This window comes from Bufo gargarizans, chromosome 6 (assembly GCF_014858855.1).
Source record: "Bufo gargarizans isolate SCDJY-AF-19 chromosome 6, ASM1485885v1, whole genome shotgun sequence".
Classification (NCBI taxonomy): Eukaryota; Metazoa; Chordata; class Amphibia; order Anura; family Bufonidae; genus Bufo; species Bufo gargarizans.
This window is the reverse complement of record NC_058085.1, coordinates 317,681,541-317,697,902: the sequence shown is the minus strand read 5'-3', so window position 1 is coordinate 317,697,902 and position 16,362 is coordinate 317,681,541. Positions and strand designations below refer to the sequence as shown.

At 49.4% G+C, this 16,362-nt stretch overlaps 1 protein-coding gene across 4 annotated transcripts in view; it reads left to right on the top strand.

Annotated features, from left to right (window-relative positions):
• LOC122942279 (beta-1,3-galactosyl-O-glycosyl-glycoprotein beta-1,6-N-acetylglucosaminyltransferase 7-like) overlaps positions 1-15,179 on the top strand; it is an 81,825-nt gene extending 66,646 nt beyond the window's left edge. The window contains exons 1-5 of one of the 4 annotated variants that reach the window (XM_044299799.1): positions 1,187-1,312; positions 1,663-1,846; positions 10,095-11,124; positions 12,373-12,468; positions 14,144-15,179. In XM_044299799.1, the coding sequence (XP_044155734.1) occupies positions 10,125-11,124; positions 12,373-12,468; positions 14,144-14,364 (1,317 nt within the window). In that variant the 5' untranslated portion in view covers positions 1,187-1,312; positions 1,663-1,846; positions 10,095-10,124 and the 3' untranslated portion in view covers positions 14,365-15,179. Of the gene's footprint in view, positions 1-1,186; positions 1,317-1,662; positions 1,847-10,094; positions 11,125-12,372; positions 12,469-14,143 lie in introns of those variants that run through there. The other 3 variants (XM_044299800.1, XM_044299801.1, XM_044299798.1) reach the window with 3 other exon arrangements.
• The last annotated feature ends 1,183 nt before the right edge of the window (positions 15,180-16,362 follow it).

Genomic DNA, 16,362 nt, shown 5'->3' with positions numbered 1-16,362 from the left:
TCTGATCTGATACTGATGACCTATCCTTAAAACAGGCATCAATGTGTAGCCTGGAAAATCCCTTTAAATAAAATTGTTCTCCTGGCTGCAGCGGTGACATTTCATGCACACAGGTCACCACTGCAGCTAATCATTGGCCTCAGCAGTGACATCCCATACCAGTGATGGCGAACCTTTTAGGGACCGAGTGCCCAAACCGCAACCCAGAACCCAGTTATATATGGGAAAGTGCCAGCACGGAATACTACAGTCCAGTATAGTATATCTTCCCTGTACCTGTATCATATAGCTATAATAGCCTTACTACATTCAGTGCGCTGCCTGTGCTGTCCATAGCGCGCCCTGCACTGATGAATGGCAGGAAAAGTCTAAGGCATATTGGTACACCATAGACCTTTATCCAGGGTGTGGGAGCCCACAGAGATCTCGGAGTGCCGCCTCTGGCACCCGTGCCATAGGTTTGCCACCACTGTCCTATACAATCCTGATGCCAGTAATTGGTTGCACGGTGACCTGTGTGCACAGAATGTCACTACTGCAGCCAGGAAGAAAAGGGGTGACTATTGATCCTTTACAGGTGCTGCCCTAGTTTTAATTTAAAATCAGACAACCCCTTTAAAAGGTTAGTCACCCAGCTTTCTACAGACTCTGAATGGAACAGAAATGTGCTTTGTTGAAGAGGACCTTTCCCCACTCCTGACATGCCTGCTTCATACATTCTCCATGCAATAACAATTCTGGAACATCTATCCTTATGTCTCTATGTTGTGCTATTCCTTTATTATTTCTACTTGAAGTTATGAATGAATTGCTAGAAATCTGCAGTAAGGGTACAGAGGGGTGGTAACCAGTTGGTGGTGTGTACCTGCACAGGCTTATCCCATCAGTCCTGCCATTTTGAGACTGTGCAGGTACACACCCCCAACTGGTAACACCCCTCTGTACCCTTACTGCTGACTGCTAGCAATTCATTCATAACTTCTAGTAGAAATAATAAAAGGAACGGCACATCATAGAGACATAAGAATAGATGTTCCAGAACGGTTATTACATGGAGAATGCATGAAGCTATTAAAACAGGTGTGTCAGTAGTGCTGAAAGGTCCTCTTTAAGAAGTTACATGCCTAATTCGACCCAGCCCTATGATATTAAGTTTTAGGAAATACGTACTTCCTGCAAGCCGCAACACAATTACAGCGCAGTGATAGAGGAGGCACGGCAGTTGTGCCCTCACCATCAATGTACCATACAGCTGGCAGCCTGCTTCAACTATTTCAACTATCAGGATTGGAGTTAACTGATGCCGATCGCAGTACGTGAGTGGTTAGAGAGAGGTAGGGGGGGGGGGGCCTTTCTGATGCCATTGTCCCCCCACAACATGATCATGGTATACGGTGGGCTTACCATGGCAGCCAAGAGCTTAACAATGGCCCTCAGGCCTGCCATGTATAGAAATCTAAAAGAACTTTCCCCCCCCCCCAAAAAATGCAATAAAAACGAATCAAAAAGTTCCCCCAAAAAAACAAATTGGCAACATTTTTGTGCTTTTTCATACAAAATCGCTTCCTCCCTCGCCCCACAAAAAAATTCTAAAAATTATTATATTTGTCATACTGTAAAGGGCACACCCAGTCCTCACAGCTTTCATTCTCTTTAATAAAGCCCAAAAGGACTAACAAGCAGTGTCCCAGGGGCCCCGTGGAGTCATCAGATAAGAAATGCAAACCTTGCTTGGAAACGCAATCTCCGCTGCTAGTACCTGACGCACCAACACCACCACCCACAACTCATCCGAGACGTCTGCTGCACAGAAGCTTCTGGTCAGGGTGTGAGGAACGCTCAGCAGGTAAGTGGGTACCTGGAGGGTGAGGAGACCGGGCTGCTCAGCAGTTCAGCTATTACATAAACCATGGGGAGTGAGCATACGTGGGCAGTGGTTGATCGGCACAGAGAGATGATGATATATGTAAGAAAGAGAAAATAACTGCAGCATGTAAACATGCTGCCAACCAGCCTGTAATCAAGCTAATTCTCTTTTGGTGGGTGATGGCATCTTTTATGAGTTTGTTGGCAACATATTGCCCCAGTTAAACAGGGATGAGCTGCCGAGAAAGGAAAACCACATGGGGGCGAAAGATCTCATTACCATCTGTTTGCATAATTGCTGCAAATAAATGAAGACTGCGTAAGACAGTTGCCATGCTGGTAATTGGCGCGTGTTACCAGGCAGAATATCTACTTGCAAAAAAAGGACCTAACGTAAAAGGATCCCAAACTCAAGCAGCAGAATTGTTAATGCAGACAGACATGACATAGATCTATAGAGTCAGAGCACATTATTAATATTCATAATCCAGGAACCAGAAAGGTTTCAGCAACTTCCATGCATTTGTTATATGTACATGGAGGGGACATCGTGTACAGTTGTGAAAAGGTTATCAAACCGCCTAGAGGTGGTGACTGGAGGCATAACGTCCATACGGAGCCCTGCAATTGGAGACTCGGGCTCCACAGGGTCTAAACTTGTGTTTGAATATTATTAGGGATGAGCGACTTTAATGAGCGAATCAACTTCTGATGAAACATCCGAAGTAGATTCGCGTAATACTTTGTTTGAATACTGTACGGAGCGAGTACTAGAATGGATTGGCTCCTATGAGCCTAAGTTTCTCAAGAGACTTCGCATAATAACTTCAAAAATCTATTTCTACTGTAAAAAAAAAAAAAAAAAAAAAAAACACAATTTCCCGAAAATCGGGTTCGGCTCCAAGTGGTACTCGAAATGCATAGGTTATATAATGTACGATCTGCACGAAGGTGGTTTATAAAGTGACCCACTAAAGCACGTGAAAGGGTCACTGAGTTTTCAGAGAATATTTGATAGCGACGCATCAAAAGTTTTGATAGGTAGAAGGTGAGTGCAAAGTACCTCACCGATCGCTAGGACAAAGAGAAGCCCTTGCATATCACGCTTTTTCCTCTGCAGGACGGAAATCAGATGGACTCAACAGAACGTCTATGGGCCCATCTTGATTATGTCTCCTGCAGCAAACAGGGACATGTGAGCACTTTTCATTCCATAGGTTGACAGGGGTCTGAGTGCAGGAGACAATAAAGACAGGCCCATAGACTTTCTGTTGAGTCCATCTCCTGCAGTAAGGAGAGAGGGCAATAGGTGAGCCCTTCTCTCTCCTCTTTCTAGCGATCGATGGTGGTCAAAGTGCTGAGACTCCCACCAATGCTAGAATGAGGAGAGAAGTGCTGACTTATCACGCTCTCTCCTTGCTACAAGATATGGTTAAGAGGGTTATTGATAGCATGACTTATTATTGTAAAATCATGGGGCTCAGCAAAATACCCAGAAAAAGAGGAGTGGAGACAGGTAATGAATAGAATCAAGAGCTAGGAATACATTTGATTATATAAAGAACAATCAGTTAAGTGTTTGGGATAGGATTTGGGTTGGTTGGCAGTAATTAGAATTTTGATTGATTTATTTATTATTTTTTCCCCTTTCCCCCGATGGTGCTTGTTGCTTGGGTTGGGTGGATGGTGTGGTTAAGGTTAGGTAGAGGTTGAGGGGATCATGTATTATTTTTTTTTCCTTTCTTGGATATGTACCGATATACATAGTAGCAGTTTATGAGGCTGAAAAAAGACATCTGTCCATCCAGTTCAGCCTGCAAGTTGATCCAGAGGAAGGCAAAAAAACACTACAAACAACCTGGAGGTAGGAGCAAATTTAGTAAAAGGTAGCAGTGGCTACAATTGGCGAGTGGATAGATTTTATATATAACTCCACAACCCAATTGGGCAGACTAGATGGGCCAAATGGTTCTTATCTGCCGACACATTCTATGTTTCTATGTTTCACACCAGGTTGTAGCAAGCAAGTTTACTTTAGGAGAAAAAAATTCCTTCCCGACTCCAATTAGGCAATCGGAATAACTCCCTGGATCAACGACCCCTCTCTAGTAGCTATAGCCTGTAATATTATTAAGCTCCAGAAATACGTCCAGGCCCCTCTTGAATTCTTTTATTGTACTCACCATCACCACCTCCTCAGGCAGAGAGTTCCATAGTCTCACTGCTCTTACCGTAAAGAATCCTCTTCTATGTTTGTGTACAAACCTTCTTTCCTCCAGACGCAGAGGATGTCCCCTCGTCACAGTGATCAATACAGTCAGGTCCATAAATATTGGGACATTGACAATTCTAACATTTTTGGCTCCATACACCACCACAATGGATTTGAAATTAAACTAACAAGATCTGCTTTACCTGCAGACTGTCAGCTTTAATTTGAGGGTATTTACATCCAAATCAGGTGAACGGTGTAGGAATTACAACAGTTTTCATATGGGGCACATATCTTTCGATAACTACTGTGAGGAGGCACTTGGCCCATGCCCATGGGGGGGCTGATGGTGGCCCAAGGGGGGAAGCTGATGGAGGCCCATGGGGGGGGGGGGGCTGATGGAGGCCCACGGGGGGGGGGGGGCTGATGGAGGCCCACGGGGGGGGGGGGGGCTGATGGAGGCCCACGGGGGGGGGGGCTGATGGAGGCCCACGGGGGGGGGGGGCTGATGGAGGCCCACGGGGGGGGGCTGATGGAGGCCCACGGGGGGGGGGGCGCTGATGGAGGCCCAGGGGGGGGGGGCTGTTGGAGGCCCACGGGGGGGGGCTGATGGAGGCCCACGGGGGGGGGCTGATGGAGGCCCACGGGGGGGGGGGCTGATGGAGGCCCACGGGGGGGGGGGGGCTGATGGAGGCCCACGGGGGGGGGGGGGCTGATGGAGGCCCACGGGGGGGGGGCTGATGGAGGCCCCCGGGGGGGGGGGCTGATGGAGGCCCACGGGGGGGGGGGGTGGAGGCACGGGGGGTGGGGGCTGATGGAGGCCCACGGGGGGGGGGGGCTGATGGAGGCCCACGGGGGGGGGGCTGATGGAGGCCCACGGGGGGGGGGCTGATGGAGGCCCACGGGGGGGGGGGCTGATGGAGGCCCACGGGGGGGGGCTGATGGAGGCCCACGGGGGGGGGCTGATGGAGGCCCACGGGGGGGGGGCTGATGGAGGCCCACGGGGGGGGGCTGATGGAGGCCCACGGGGGGGGGGCTGATGGAGGCCCACGGGGGGGGGGCTGATGGAGGCCCACGGGGGGGGGCTGATGGAGGCCCACGGGGGGGGGCTGATGGAGGCCCACGGGGGGGGGCTGATGGAGGCCCACGGGGGGGGCTGATGGAGGCCCACGGGGGGGGGCTGATGGAGGCCCACGGGGGGGGGCTGATGGAGGCCCACGGGGGGGGGCTGATGGAGGCCCACGGGGGGGGGCTGATGGAGGCCCACGGGGGGGGGCTGATGGAGGCCCACGGGGGGGGGCTGATGGAGGCCCACGGGGGGGGGGCTGATGGAGGCCCACGGGGGGGGGCTGATGGAGGCCCACGGGGGGGGGCTAATGGAGGCCCACGGGGGGGGGGGCTGATGGAGGCCCACGGGGGGGGGGGCTGATGGAGGCCCACGGGGGGGGGCTGATGGAGGCCCACGGGGGGGGGCTGATGGAGGCCCACGGGGGGGGGCTGATGGAGGCCCACGGGGGGGGCTGATGGAGGCCCACGGGGGGGGGCTGATGGAGGCCCACGGGGGGGGGCTGATGGAGGCCCACGGGGGGGGGGCTGATGGAGGCCCACGGGGGGGGGGCTGATGGAGGGCCCACGGGGGGGGGGCTGATGGAGGCCCACGGGGGGGGGGCTGATGGAGGCCCACGGGGGGGGGGGCTGATGGAGGCCCACGGGGGGGGGGGCTGATGGAGGCCCACGGGGGGGGGGCTGATGGAGGCCCACGGGGGGGGGGGCTGATGGAGGCCCACGGGGGGGGGGGCTGATGGAGGCCCACGGGGGGGGGGGGCTGATGGAGGCCCACGGGGGGGGGGGCTGATGGAGGCCCACGGGGGGGGGGGCTGATGGAGGCCCACGGGGGGGGGGGGCTGATGGAGGCCCACGGGGGGGGGGGGGCTGATGGAGGCCCACGGGGGGCCACTTGTTAATCTCACGCTGCCTTTCAGGTGTGGCTCGTGGTACAGGTAGCATTTTGGAAAACACCATCTTTGAGGTCCTTGTCTGTGACCTAAATCCCTAAAATCATTTTTAAGGTCGCACCACCTACCTCTAACTTTTTTTTTATTTGTTCCAATATGGACCATGACTGCTGGGTCTTCTCCAGCCCCTCCCAGTAATCTGTCAACCTTGAGTGCCAGGAAGACAACACACCATTTGATGATCCCGGTCTTTGTGACAGATCACCCTATCTGTACCCCTAATTGAGTCTCCCACTACCAGCACCTGTCTGGCCTGCCCTGCTCTCCTGCTTACTGGAGCGGACATTCCCCTTACTGACAGAGGAAGGGTCCGGCTGCAGGAGTGCTGTCCTAAACAGACATCCCCCTCATCTGCCAACCTTTCAAACTTGTAGAGGTGAGCTAGATCAGCACTAGCCTCCCTGGCACTCTTCCCTCTACACTGCTTTCTAAATGTTATCTAGCTAGCTACCTCACTTTCCTGAGCCTCCATGCTACCACCTTTCCCCGCATCTACCTCATAGAGTGCCAGCTCAGTGAACAGCAAACTCTTTTCCAAATTGTCAACTCTTCTGTGTTGAAACTCGCCCAGTTAGATAGACAATGTGCGATTCCCAACGGGCAATTTGCTCACATTTTGAACAAAGATATGCACCCGCAAACGGCTGTTCCAGGACTGCACACATTAGACAAGATGTGCACTGGACTGTGCTGTCAATAATGGAACACATACTAAATGGGGATTACGCAAGAAAAGAGAAAAAAAAAATACAATACAGTGCAGTGATAAGAAACTGATTTAGTGTAGCCCCCTCCGAAAGTCCCTGAATTTCTCAAGTCACAATCTAAAAAGTCACACACTTAATACAAACACGTATTTTAAATCAAATATGAACGCTCACAAACTCGCACTGTTTGTCTTCTTGTACAAGTGCAGCTCCAAAACATCCCTACTGGATTCAAAGGACTGAGCTGACCTTAAGACTGGCTATTTAACTTCTCCTAATAAGGCTACTTTCACATTAGCGTTTTTTGCGGATCAGTCATGGATCTGCAAAAACGCTTCCGTTACCATAATACAACCGCATGCATCAGTCATGAACGGATCCGGTTGTATTAATGTCTTCTATAGCCATGACGGATCCATCATGAACACCACTGAAAGTCAACGGGGGACGGATCCGTCCCTATTGACTTGAATTGTGTGTCAGGACGTCTTGCTCCGCACCACATGGCGGACAGAAAAACGCTGCAGGCAGGCCTCCAGAGCGGAATGGTGACTGAACGGAGGCAAACTGATGCATTCTGAGGGGATCATTTTCCATTCAGAATAAATTAAATTTCAAAAACAAAACACGCTCAATAGTCAGCAGCACATGGCCCGGGCGTGATGCTGCTGAACAATGAAAAATGCATGTGGACACTGATGGTTTGTCTGAATACTAACAGCACATAAATGCAAGTAACGTGCGGCGGTCGCCATCCTGTTGACATCTATTGCTGCTTGTGCTCGGATCGGCTCATGTAAGGACACACCCTACCTAATAGCAGAAGGATTATGCCGGAACTGCTGTAGAAGGGCAGCCTAAAGGGGGCAACCCTAATATGAAGTGCCCTAAGAACGAAGGGGGTTTTGGGAGGGCTGTAACGCTGGCGTACCGCACCTCTGGCTGTGTGCCTGCAGGTATAATTAGGCTGTAGGGCCCCGCCTCCCCTCTCACAAACACGGCAATTGTATTGCCCAACACTTGCGCTCGGATCGGCTCATGTAAGAACACACCCTACCTAACAGCAGAAGGATTATGCCAGAACTGCTGTAGAAGAGCAGCCTAAAGGGGCCAAAAATAACAGACCATAGATATAGCAAAGGTATCTTTAGGACATAATTACATAACCAAATCCTGAAAGGCAAGTGACAATTCATGATGAGAATCGGGAATATATCGAGTAATAGCAAGCAGAACTCCACCGACCCATTTTTTTTTATGATATGGACCGGTAAGTTATGCTCAGAAGCAGCTGACGCTGCGCCAATACGGATGGAGTAACCGGTTATGGACAAAGGGTTAACTACTGAATTGGCTAACAATATGCAGATGAACCTTGAGGAACGTACCGATATTCAAGGGAGCATCTACCAAATTGAGCAAGAGGAAATCCGTTGGCTCAGCTTTGATAAACTGCAACCACTGAAGCAATACCCTCACCAGGCACCATTTATTACCAGTGGCAAAATACTTGACTGTTACAGGTTCCCCCGGCCGGTAAGAGTGTAGCAAGAGCTACTCCAGCGCAGCCGACTCTTGCGCAAGTAATTAAAAGATGTGCTGGCACAGGAAAACTCACCCGGCCTGAGGAACCCATAGAAAGCCAAGTACATGGCTGTTTTAATTAGTAGGCTGATGTGCTGACCAAACGGGTTATTCTGCAACATGTCCGATAAAGACCTAAACATGCTATCGGTAAAAGGCTGTCGAGTGGGTCGTTTCTTGACGGACACCTTTAATGGGATGGGTTGACAACAGAGACGGTTGATTATATATTTTTTTATTAAAACAGACTTGTGGGTCCCAGGCCCCCCCTCCCCCCCAGAAAATCAGCTAAACACAAAAAACATAACGAGCAGCACTAGGATGTGCTGGCAAAGCTGCAGAGCCGCGCAGCTAAAAATGACCAGCAGATGGCGCCCCCGCACACCCCGACACGCCCTGGGAAGGGCCGAGCACGCCGGCTGTGAGCCCAGTGCGCGCCATTTGAGACGGGAACAAAACTGAGTAAGCACCGCCAACCCTGCCCCCCGGATAACAGCTTCGATCGAACATGTCCCAGGCTGCCAGCAAGCCCCAGCAGCCTTCGTCCTACCAGGAGTAGCAGCGCCTGCTGTGGAAAAACGCCTCACCGCAAAACCGCCACTAGCGCACACAGAATCCGATGGTGACCCAGCCAAACCGGAAGTGCCTGTAACGCTGACGTACCGCACCTCTGGCTGTGTGCCTGCAGGTATAAATAGGCTGTAGGGCACCCCCCCTCCCCGCTCACAAACACGGCAATTGTATTGCCTAACACTTGTCATCGGGCACAATATCTACGTGTATAAAAGGAACCCATGAATGGCCAGGAAAGATCTCTCTACAGATAGGATGTGTATGGTGGACATCAAAGTATAAAGTATATGCTGACAGATTTCAAACTCAAGCAGCAGAAGCATTAGCAGCTCTAGATAGGACTGGAGAAAATACATGGGATGTACTGTAGACAAATGATCTGTTTCCAGTGGCCCAAGTGGAGAATTGTGAATGCAGCTGTGGAAACAACTGAATAAGGCCTCACGCACACACAAACGTATTTTCTTTCTGTGTCAGTTACCATTTTTTTTGTGTGGACCGTATACGGAACCATATAAAAAAAAAAATTTTTTATATATATATATATATATATATATATATATATATATATATAGATAGATAGAGAGAGAGAGAGAGAGAGAGATATAGATAGAATAAAGAATGACACCGCAGCACATCCGTTTGGTGAAAAAAAAGTGGGACCCTTTATTCACCTATGCGACGTTTCGGTCCGCTTGCTGGGACCATTATCAAGCAATATATATATATATATATATATATATATATATATATATATATATAGTCTGTGTGCTATGTGTATTTTTTTTGCAGAATGGACAAACGGAATGTTTGTCCATTCTGCAAAAAAAAAATAGAACATGTCCGATTATTGTCCGCATTACGGACAAGGATAGTACTATTCTATTAGGGGCCGGCTGTTGTGTTCCGCAAAATACGGAATGCACACGGACGTCATCCGTATTTTTAGCAGTTCAGTTTTTTTGCAGACTACAAATTACATACGGTCGTGTGCATGAGGCCTAAGAAAGGTGAATGCAGCTCTGGATGTGAATGAAGAATGAGAATTGTGAATGAAGCTCTGGATGTGACTTGAGAATTAGATATTATGTAACACTACATATTGTTAAGGATGTTTTCTCTGTATTTTTTTTTCAGGCAGGATCACAAACAAACAAACACACAATAATGCTGATGACAAGGCCGATGCAGAGCAGACAGACAATGAGCCTCCTTGGGTGCACCAAGTCAGGATTTATGTTCTGTGTCGGCCTCTGCCTCATCCTTTTGGCCATTAACAATTTTAACCAACCTGAGGACAGGCTGACCATTGAGGAGATCAAGGAATGTGGTTTCTATCCCGGAGAACTCTGTAAAGCGTTATTTGAGGAGAAGCCAAGCGCCCTAGTGGTGGGAAAGATATGTCAAGAAGCCCTGCCCCCACCCAGAGAAGATGGAGCAATCAACTTACAGTTCAACTGCTCCACCCTGATAAACAACCTGCACTTTATTACAAAGCCGCTGTCGTCGGAGGAGGCGGACTACCCCTTGGCGTACATCCTGACCATACACAAACAGTTGCACATGTTCATCAAGTTGTTTTCCGCTATTTACACCCCGCAGAACGTCTACTGCATCCACATCGACAAGAAGTCTCCCAAAACGTACAGTCAGGCGGTGTGGAGGCTCGCCAGCTGCTTCCAGAACGTGTTTATAGCATCCCAGCAAGAGACAGTGGTCTATGCGGGGTTCTCTCGACTACGCGCCGATATCAACTGCATGGAGGACCTCGTCCGCTCCGACGTTCTGTGGAGACACGTCATAAACTTGTGCGGCCAAGACTTCCCCATGAAAACCAACAGGGAGATTGTACAGTATCTCAAGAGCAAATGGAAAGGACGGAACCTGACACCGGGCGTGATCCAGCCGCCGCATATGAGGTACCGGACTCAAATCACTTACAAGGAGTTTGTCCATATGGGGATGTCCTACGCCTATCCTACCCAAAGAGGGAAGGCTGCCCCCCCTCACAACATCACGCTTTACTTCGGAACTGCCTACTATGCCCTGACAAGGGAGTTTGTAGAATTTTTATTGACTGACCAAAGGGCTAAAGATCTTCTAGAGTGGTCGAAGGAATCCTACAGTCCGGATGAGCATTACTGGGTGACCCTCAACAGGATGAAAGGTGAGAGATCTGCACATGAAACCTAGTAGAGTCCTTACCTCGTCCGTAACCCCCTAGAGTCCAGGCTACAATCTCAATAATTGTATAATAAAAGATTCTGCAGATTTCTATTAGACTCTGGGCATCAACCCCTTATGCTCGTCAAGAACTCTACCTGCTGTCAGTGAATGGGAACAGACCCTTATTCACATTCAGAGGCTGAAAACATGTCCTGAGCTAATACTTCTCACAGATAAAGGCTTGCTACAATTGTATTGAGTTTAGACAATCCTCTGGGATACTTATGCTGATACACCGTCCAGCCTGTGGCACATTATCAGGAGAGAGTTTGGTGCTGCTCGCTTGCTTACCTCACAGAGGATAGTTTAGACTGGATACATTTGTGGCAAACCCTCACTTGTGAGAAATACAAAGTCTGTAGGGCTAAAATAGTTTACATTTACTGACTGCAAGCTTGCAAATTGTGAGGAACTGCAATGCAAGTTCTGGTTAAGGCTCCATTCAGACGTCCGCATCCGTTCTGCAATTATGCGGAACGGGTGCGGACGGAAAAGATACTGTCCGTGTGTGCTGTCCACATCAGCATTTCTGGTCCGCAGCTACGCAAAAAAAAAAAAAAAAAAACACAACAGGTCCTATTCTTGACAACAGCTTCGGACAAGAATAGGCATTTCTATTGGGGTGCTGGACCGGTGTTCTGCAGATCCGCAAAACACTGCGGATGTGTAAATGGGCCCTAAAGGGGTTTTCCAGGTATTATATTAATGTCTGACCAGTGAGGGCCTGAAAACCTGCACCCCCACTAATCAGCTGGAGCAGGAAGAACAGTGCTGTTCAAAGTGTAGTGGTCACAGTTGGTTACTGCAGCTTAGCTCCTATTGAAGTGAATGGGAGCTGGGGTGCAGTAACCCAGCACGGCCACTACTCTTTGAACGGGGCTGTGCTTCCTGTTCCATTCAAAGTGCTTGTTCCAGCACCAGAGGCTGCAAAGAACAGCTGATCAGTAGTGGTGCGGGGTGTCAGACCCTCACTGACCAGATATCAATTACCTATCCTGGGGTCCTCAACAACAGGAGCCTGAAAAACCCATTTAAGCTTCATGGACACAAAGCAGAAAAACCATCTGTAATGCCCAATTAAGCAGGAGAGCAGAAACGCAGCCGGTCAACAGGACAAGGATCCACAGTCACCGCTCCGCTAAGTAACCATCAGCCCTTTAAACCGTGCACTGGATTTTTCTGTTTCCAGATTTCCCAGGATCCACCCCGGACGCTGGCTGGGAGGGGAACATCCGAGCTGTAAAATGGAGGGACCAGGAGGGCACCTTACACTCTGGCTGCAGTGGTAACCTTTACAATCTCATTCTGCCTTTGCACTCTGAGGGGCAACGTTCAATCTGTTTCCCACAGAAACATTTAGGTCCGAGCCAGGCTATCAGTGTGCGCTCCCGGCCAGAAGAGGGGTTATGTGACTCCAACGCGCCTCTTGTGAGTTTCTTTACATTGGGAACGCTGGGAGTCACATGACCGATTCGGTCGCCATACTCGCACTGCAGCAGTGTGAGGGACAGGCTGACACATGGATTCCAAGAACACCAAAGAGAATCCCTGTGTCATAGCGCAGTATGTCACTTTTCCTAGGAGGGCTTCTTTAATTTGCGCCATACTGCAACTAACAAGCCACTCCATGTCTTTGGTGTAAGAAATGGAGTAAACACTGACAGCTGTAGAGACAAGGCCATGGTCTTAAAGGGCACTTCCTCCAACTTAAAGGGGTTGTCTGGTTTCAAGAAGAAACCAAACACCACATGTGATTCACTTGCAATAAAGAAAAGATCATCACTTACTTGACAGCTCCCATGCTACCGCGCCGATTCTCCCGGCAGGGCTCTGTTAACCTGACGGCACTGGTGACATCACATTGACATGCAGTGCACCAAAGAGGCTAGCGATTGGCTGCAGTGGTCACGTGTTGACGTGACAACACTGCTGCAGCCAGGTAAAACAGAGAATCGGGACAGGAGCACAGGATGTTTTGGGTAAGTAACAGTCTATTCATTAGAGAGGGTGGAGAGCATGTGCTGTCTAGTTTCCTTCTGAAACAGGACAACCCCTTTAAGTTGGAGGAAGTGCCCTTGAAACCATGCCCTTAGCTCCAGGATTACAAAAAACACATGGCTGCTTACTTCTGAAACCAGCACCACACCTGTCCAAAGGCTGTGAGTGGTATTACAGCTCATGCGCATTCACTTTGAGGGCTGATTGACATCACCCTGATCAGTCCGGGAAACGCAGTCCGGGTGTCGGCTGCGGCTCCCCTGACCCGAACCGACTGCATCATAGTGTTTTATAACACAGTGGATTCCTATGTGATCTCGGATCTATTATACAGTGTATTATACATGTGAGTATAGTACAATAGACCTGCAATCAGATGGGAACCGACTATCATAAAACACAATGATGCGGTCAGTTTAGGTGAGGGGAGCCGTGCAACCAAGACACAGACCATGTTCTTCGGACAGAAGAACCAAGCCTAAAAGGAGCCGAACTGCAATACCAGACACCATCCTTGGTTGCGGCAGTGCTGGTTTTGGAAAAACGCAGCCACATAATTATAATCCTGGACTACCCCTTTAAAAGGGTGTAAACAAAAAAAAAAAAAAAAAAAGGTTCTGCAATTTTCTAATACAGTAATAATTAAGCCTAATTTAGTTCGCAATTTCCCAAATCTCTGCCAGCGAGTGAGAATTCACATTTATTCTTCACATCCAGGTGTAGAAACCTGTCCCAACCCAAAACTTCTCACAGCTGAGGCTTTGTTCCAATAATACCCAGTCCAGACAATACCCCGAGAGGTAAACAATCTTACCTGCCCTGATATATTGGAACAAACTCCCAGGACAGGAGATATCGGTGCTGCTGGTGTGTTTCTACACTGGATACAACTGTAACAAACCCTCAGCTGGAAGTCCACTGAAGTCACTTTTTCCCTAATCTCTGTCCTGTTCCTCTCTCAGGGCATTATGTCCGGGACATCTGCATCTACGGGCTCGGAGATCTGCGCTGGTTGATCGATTCTCCGCATTTATTTGCAAACAAATTTGACCCCAATCTCTACGGCCTGGTCACCGACTGCCTGGAGAGACATCACAGACACAGGGTCCTGGAGGGGGCGGAGGTCCCAGTGGAGAAGAGCTGGTATTTACAAGATGAGTATTCAGCAGAGATCATCCCGTGAAGTCGGGCAGAGCGCCCTCAGGAGGTGAAATACAATATGTCATTTGAATACGTGCAGAGTAGCATGCAAATCTACTGGACTCATCTGCTGCAGTAAAGCCATTTGCATGGAAGACTCTGAAGGACATAACCTGAGAATCCCAGAATGGAACGTTCCTCGGGATTTCAATTACTTAATTAACCCACAATGGGTGAACAAAAAAATAAATAAATAATATGGTCGAGTCAATTAAGGGGGTCTGTGTGTCTGGCAAGAACCTATGACACCAAATTGCAAGCTCCTGTGGTGTTTGATCCTTAAAGGGGCAGTAACCCCATACTTGTTTCTTATTTTCAGCAATTTTTAATATGAGCAAAAGCTCACCACAGAGTATAGTCAACTATTGTTCTCTGTTGTCAGCCATTTCTGGCTGGTGAGAGTCTGACCAACGTGTGGGAGGAGTGACAGGAACTTGACCACTGGGGCTGAGAATCTCCGGAGACATTTACATCCGTAGGAGCATTATTAGATGCTGGCCGAGTAACCGGCCCTTTAAACGATTTTCATGTTTCTCATTGTGAGCCTGGATTCGGGACGACAGCAATTTTGGAATCAACCAGAATGACTGCAAACGACTGTATATAATTAACTGATTTTGGAGATGGTGGATAGGTCACCCCAGAGGGCCAATGGAGCTCAACAGAGATGGAGCAGGGCTGGGTTTGTTATTAAAGGGTTTCTACCATCAGAAATACTGTTATGTAGCTGACTGATATTAGCGATGCGCTAATGTCAGCACTACATAGCAGTGTGTTTTTTACATTTCTCCCTGCAGCCGTTCTGCAAAAATACACCCTTTTATAATACGCTAATGAGCCTCTAGGTGCTATGTGGGCACAGAATCAGCACCTAGAGGCTCCGTCTACTCACCCTCTATCCCGCCCAGGTCCCCTGTTCTGCCCGCCCCGCTCCTCTTGATTGATGTCACGGTTCGCAGCATCGCTTACGAAATCCCGTGCCTGCGCCATTCACTTCTGTATTCGGCGCAGGCGCAGTGAGTGAAGGCTGCTCTCCTGATGCCAGCTTCCTCACTGTGACGTAGTCGGCGCAGGTGCAGTGAGGAATCCGGCATCAGGAGAGTAGCCTTCACTCACTGCCCCTGCGCCGAATACAGAAGTGAACGGCGCAGGCGCGGGATTTCGTAAGCGATGCTGCAAACCGTGACATCAATCAAGAGGAGCGGGGCAGGCAGAACAGGGGACCTGGGCGGGATAGAGGGTGAGTAGACGGAGCCTCTAGGTGCCGATTCTGTGCCCACATAGCACCTAGAGGCTCATTAGCGTATTATAAAAGTGTGTATTTTTGCAGAACGGCTGCAGGGAGAAATGTAAAAAACACACTGTTATTCTACTCTGGAGGGGGCACAATGGGCATTTCTACTCTGGAGGGGGCACAATGGGCATTGCTAATGTGAAGAGGGCACAATGGGCATTTCTACTATGGTGGGGGCATAATGGGCATTTTTTACTCTGGAGGGGGCACACTGGGCATTGCTAATGTGAAGGGGCACAATGGGCATTTCTACTATGAAGGGGGCACAGTGCACAGAGGGCATTACTACTCTAAAGGGGGCACAGTGCACAGAGGGCATTACTACTATGAAGGGGGCACAGAGGGCATTATTACTGTGAAGGGGGCACAATGGGCATTACTAGCACAGAGGGCATTACTACTATTAAGGGGCACAATGGGCATTATTACTTTGAAGGGGGTACAATGGGCGTTACTAGCACGGAGGGCATTACTACTATTAAGGGGGCACAATGGGTATTTCTACTATGAGATTTCTACTATGGAGGGGGCACAGAGGGCATTATTACTGTGAAGGGGGCACAGTGGGCATTACTACTATTAAGGGGGCACAGTGGGCATTATTAATTTGAAGGGGCTACAATGGGCATTACTACTATTAAGGGGCATTATTACTATGAAGGAGGCACAATGGGAATTATTACTATG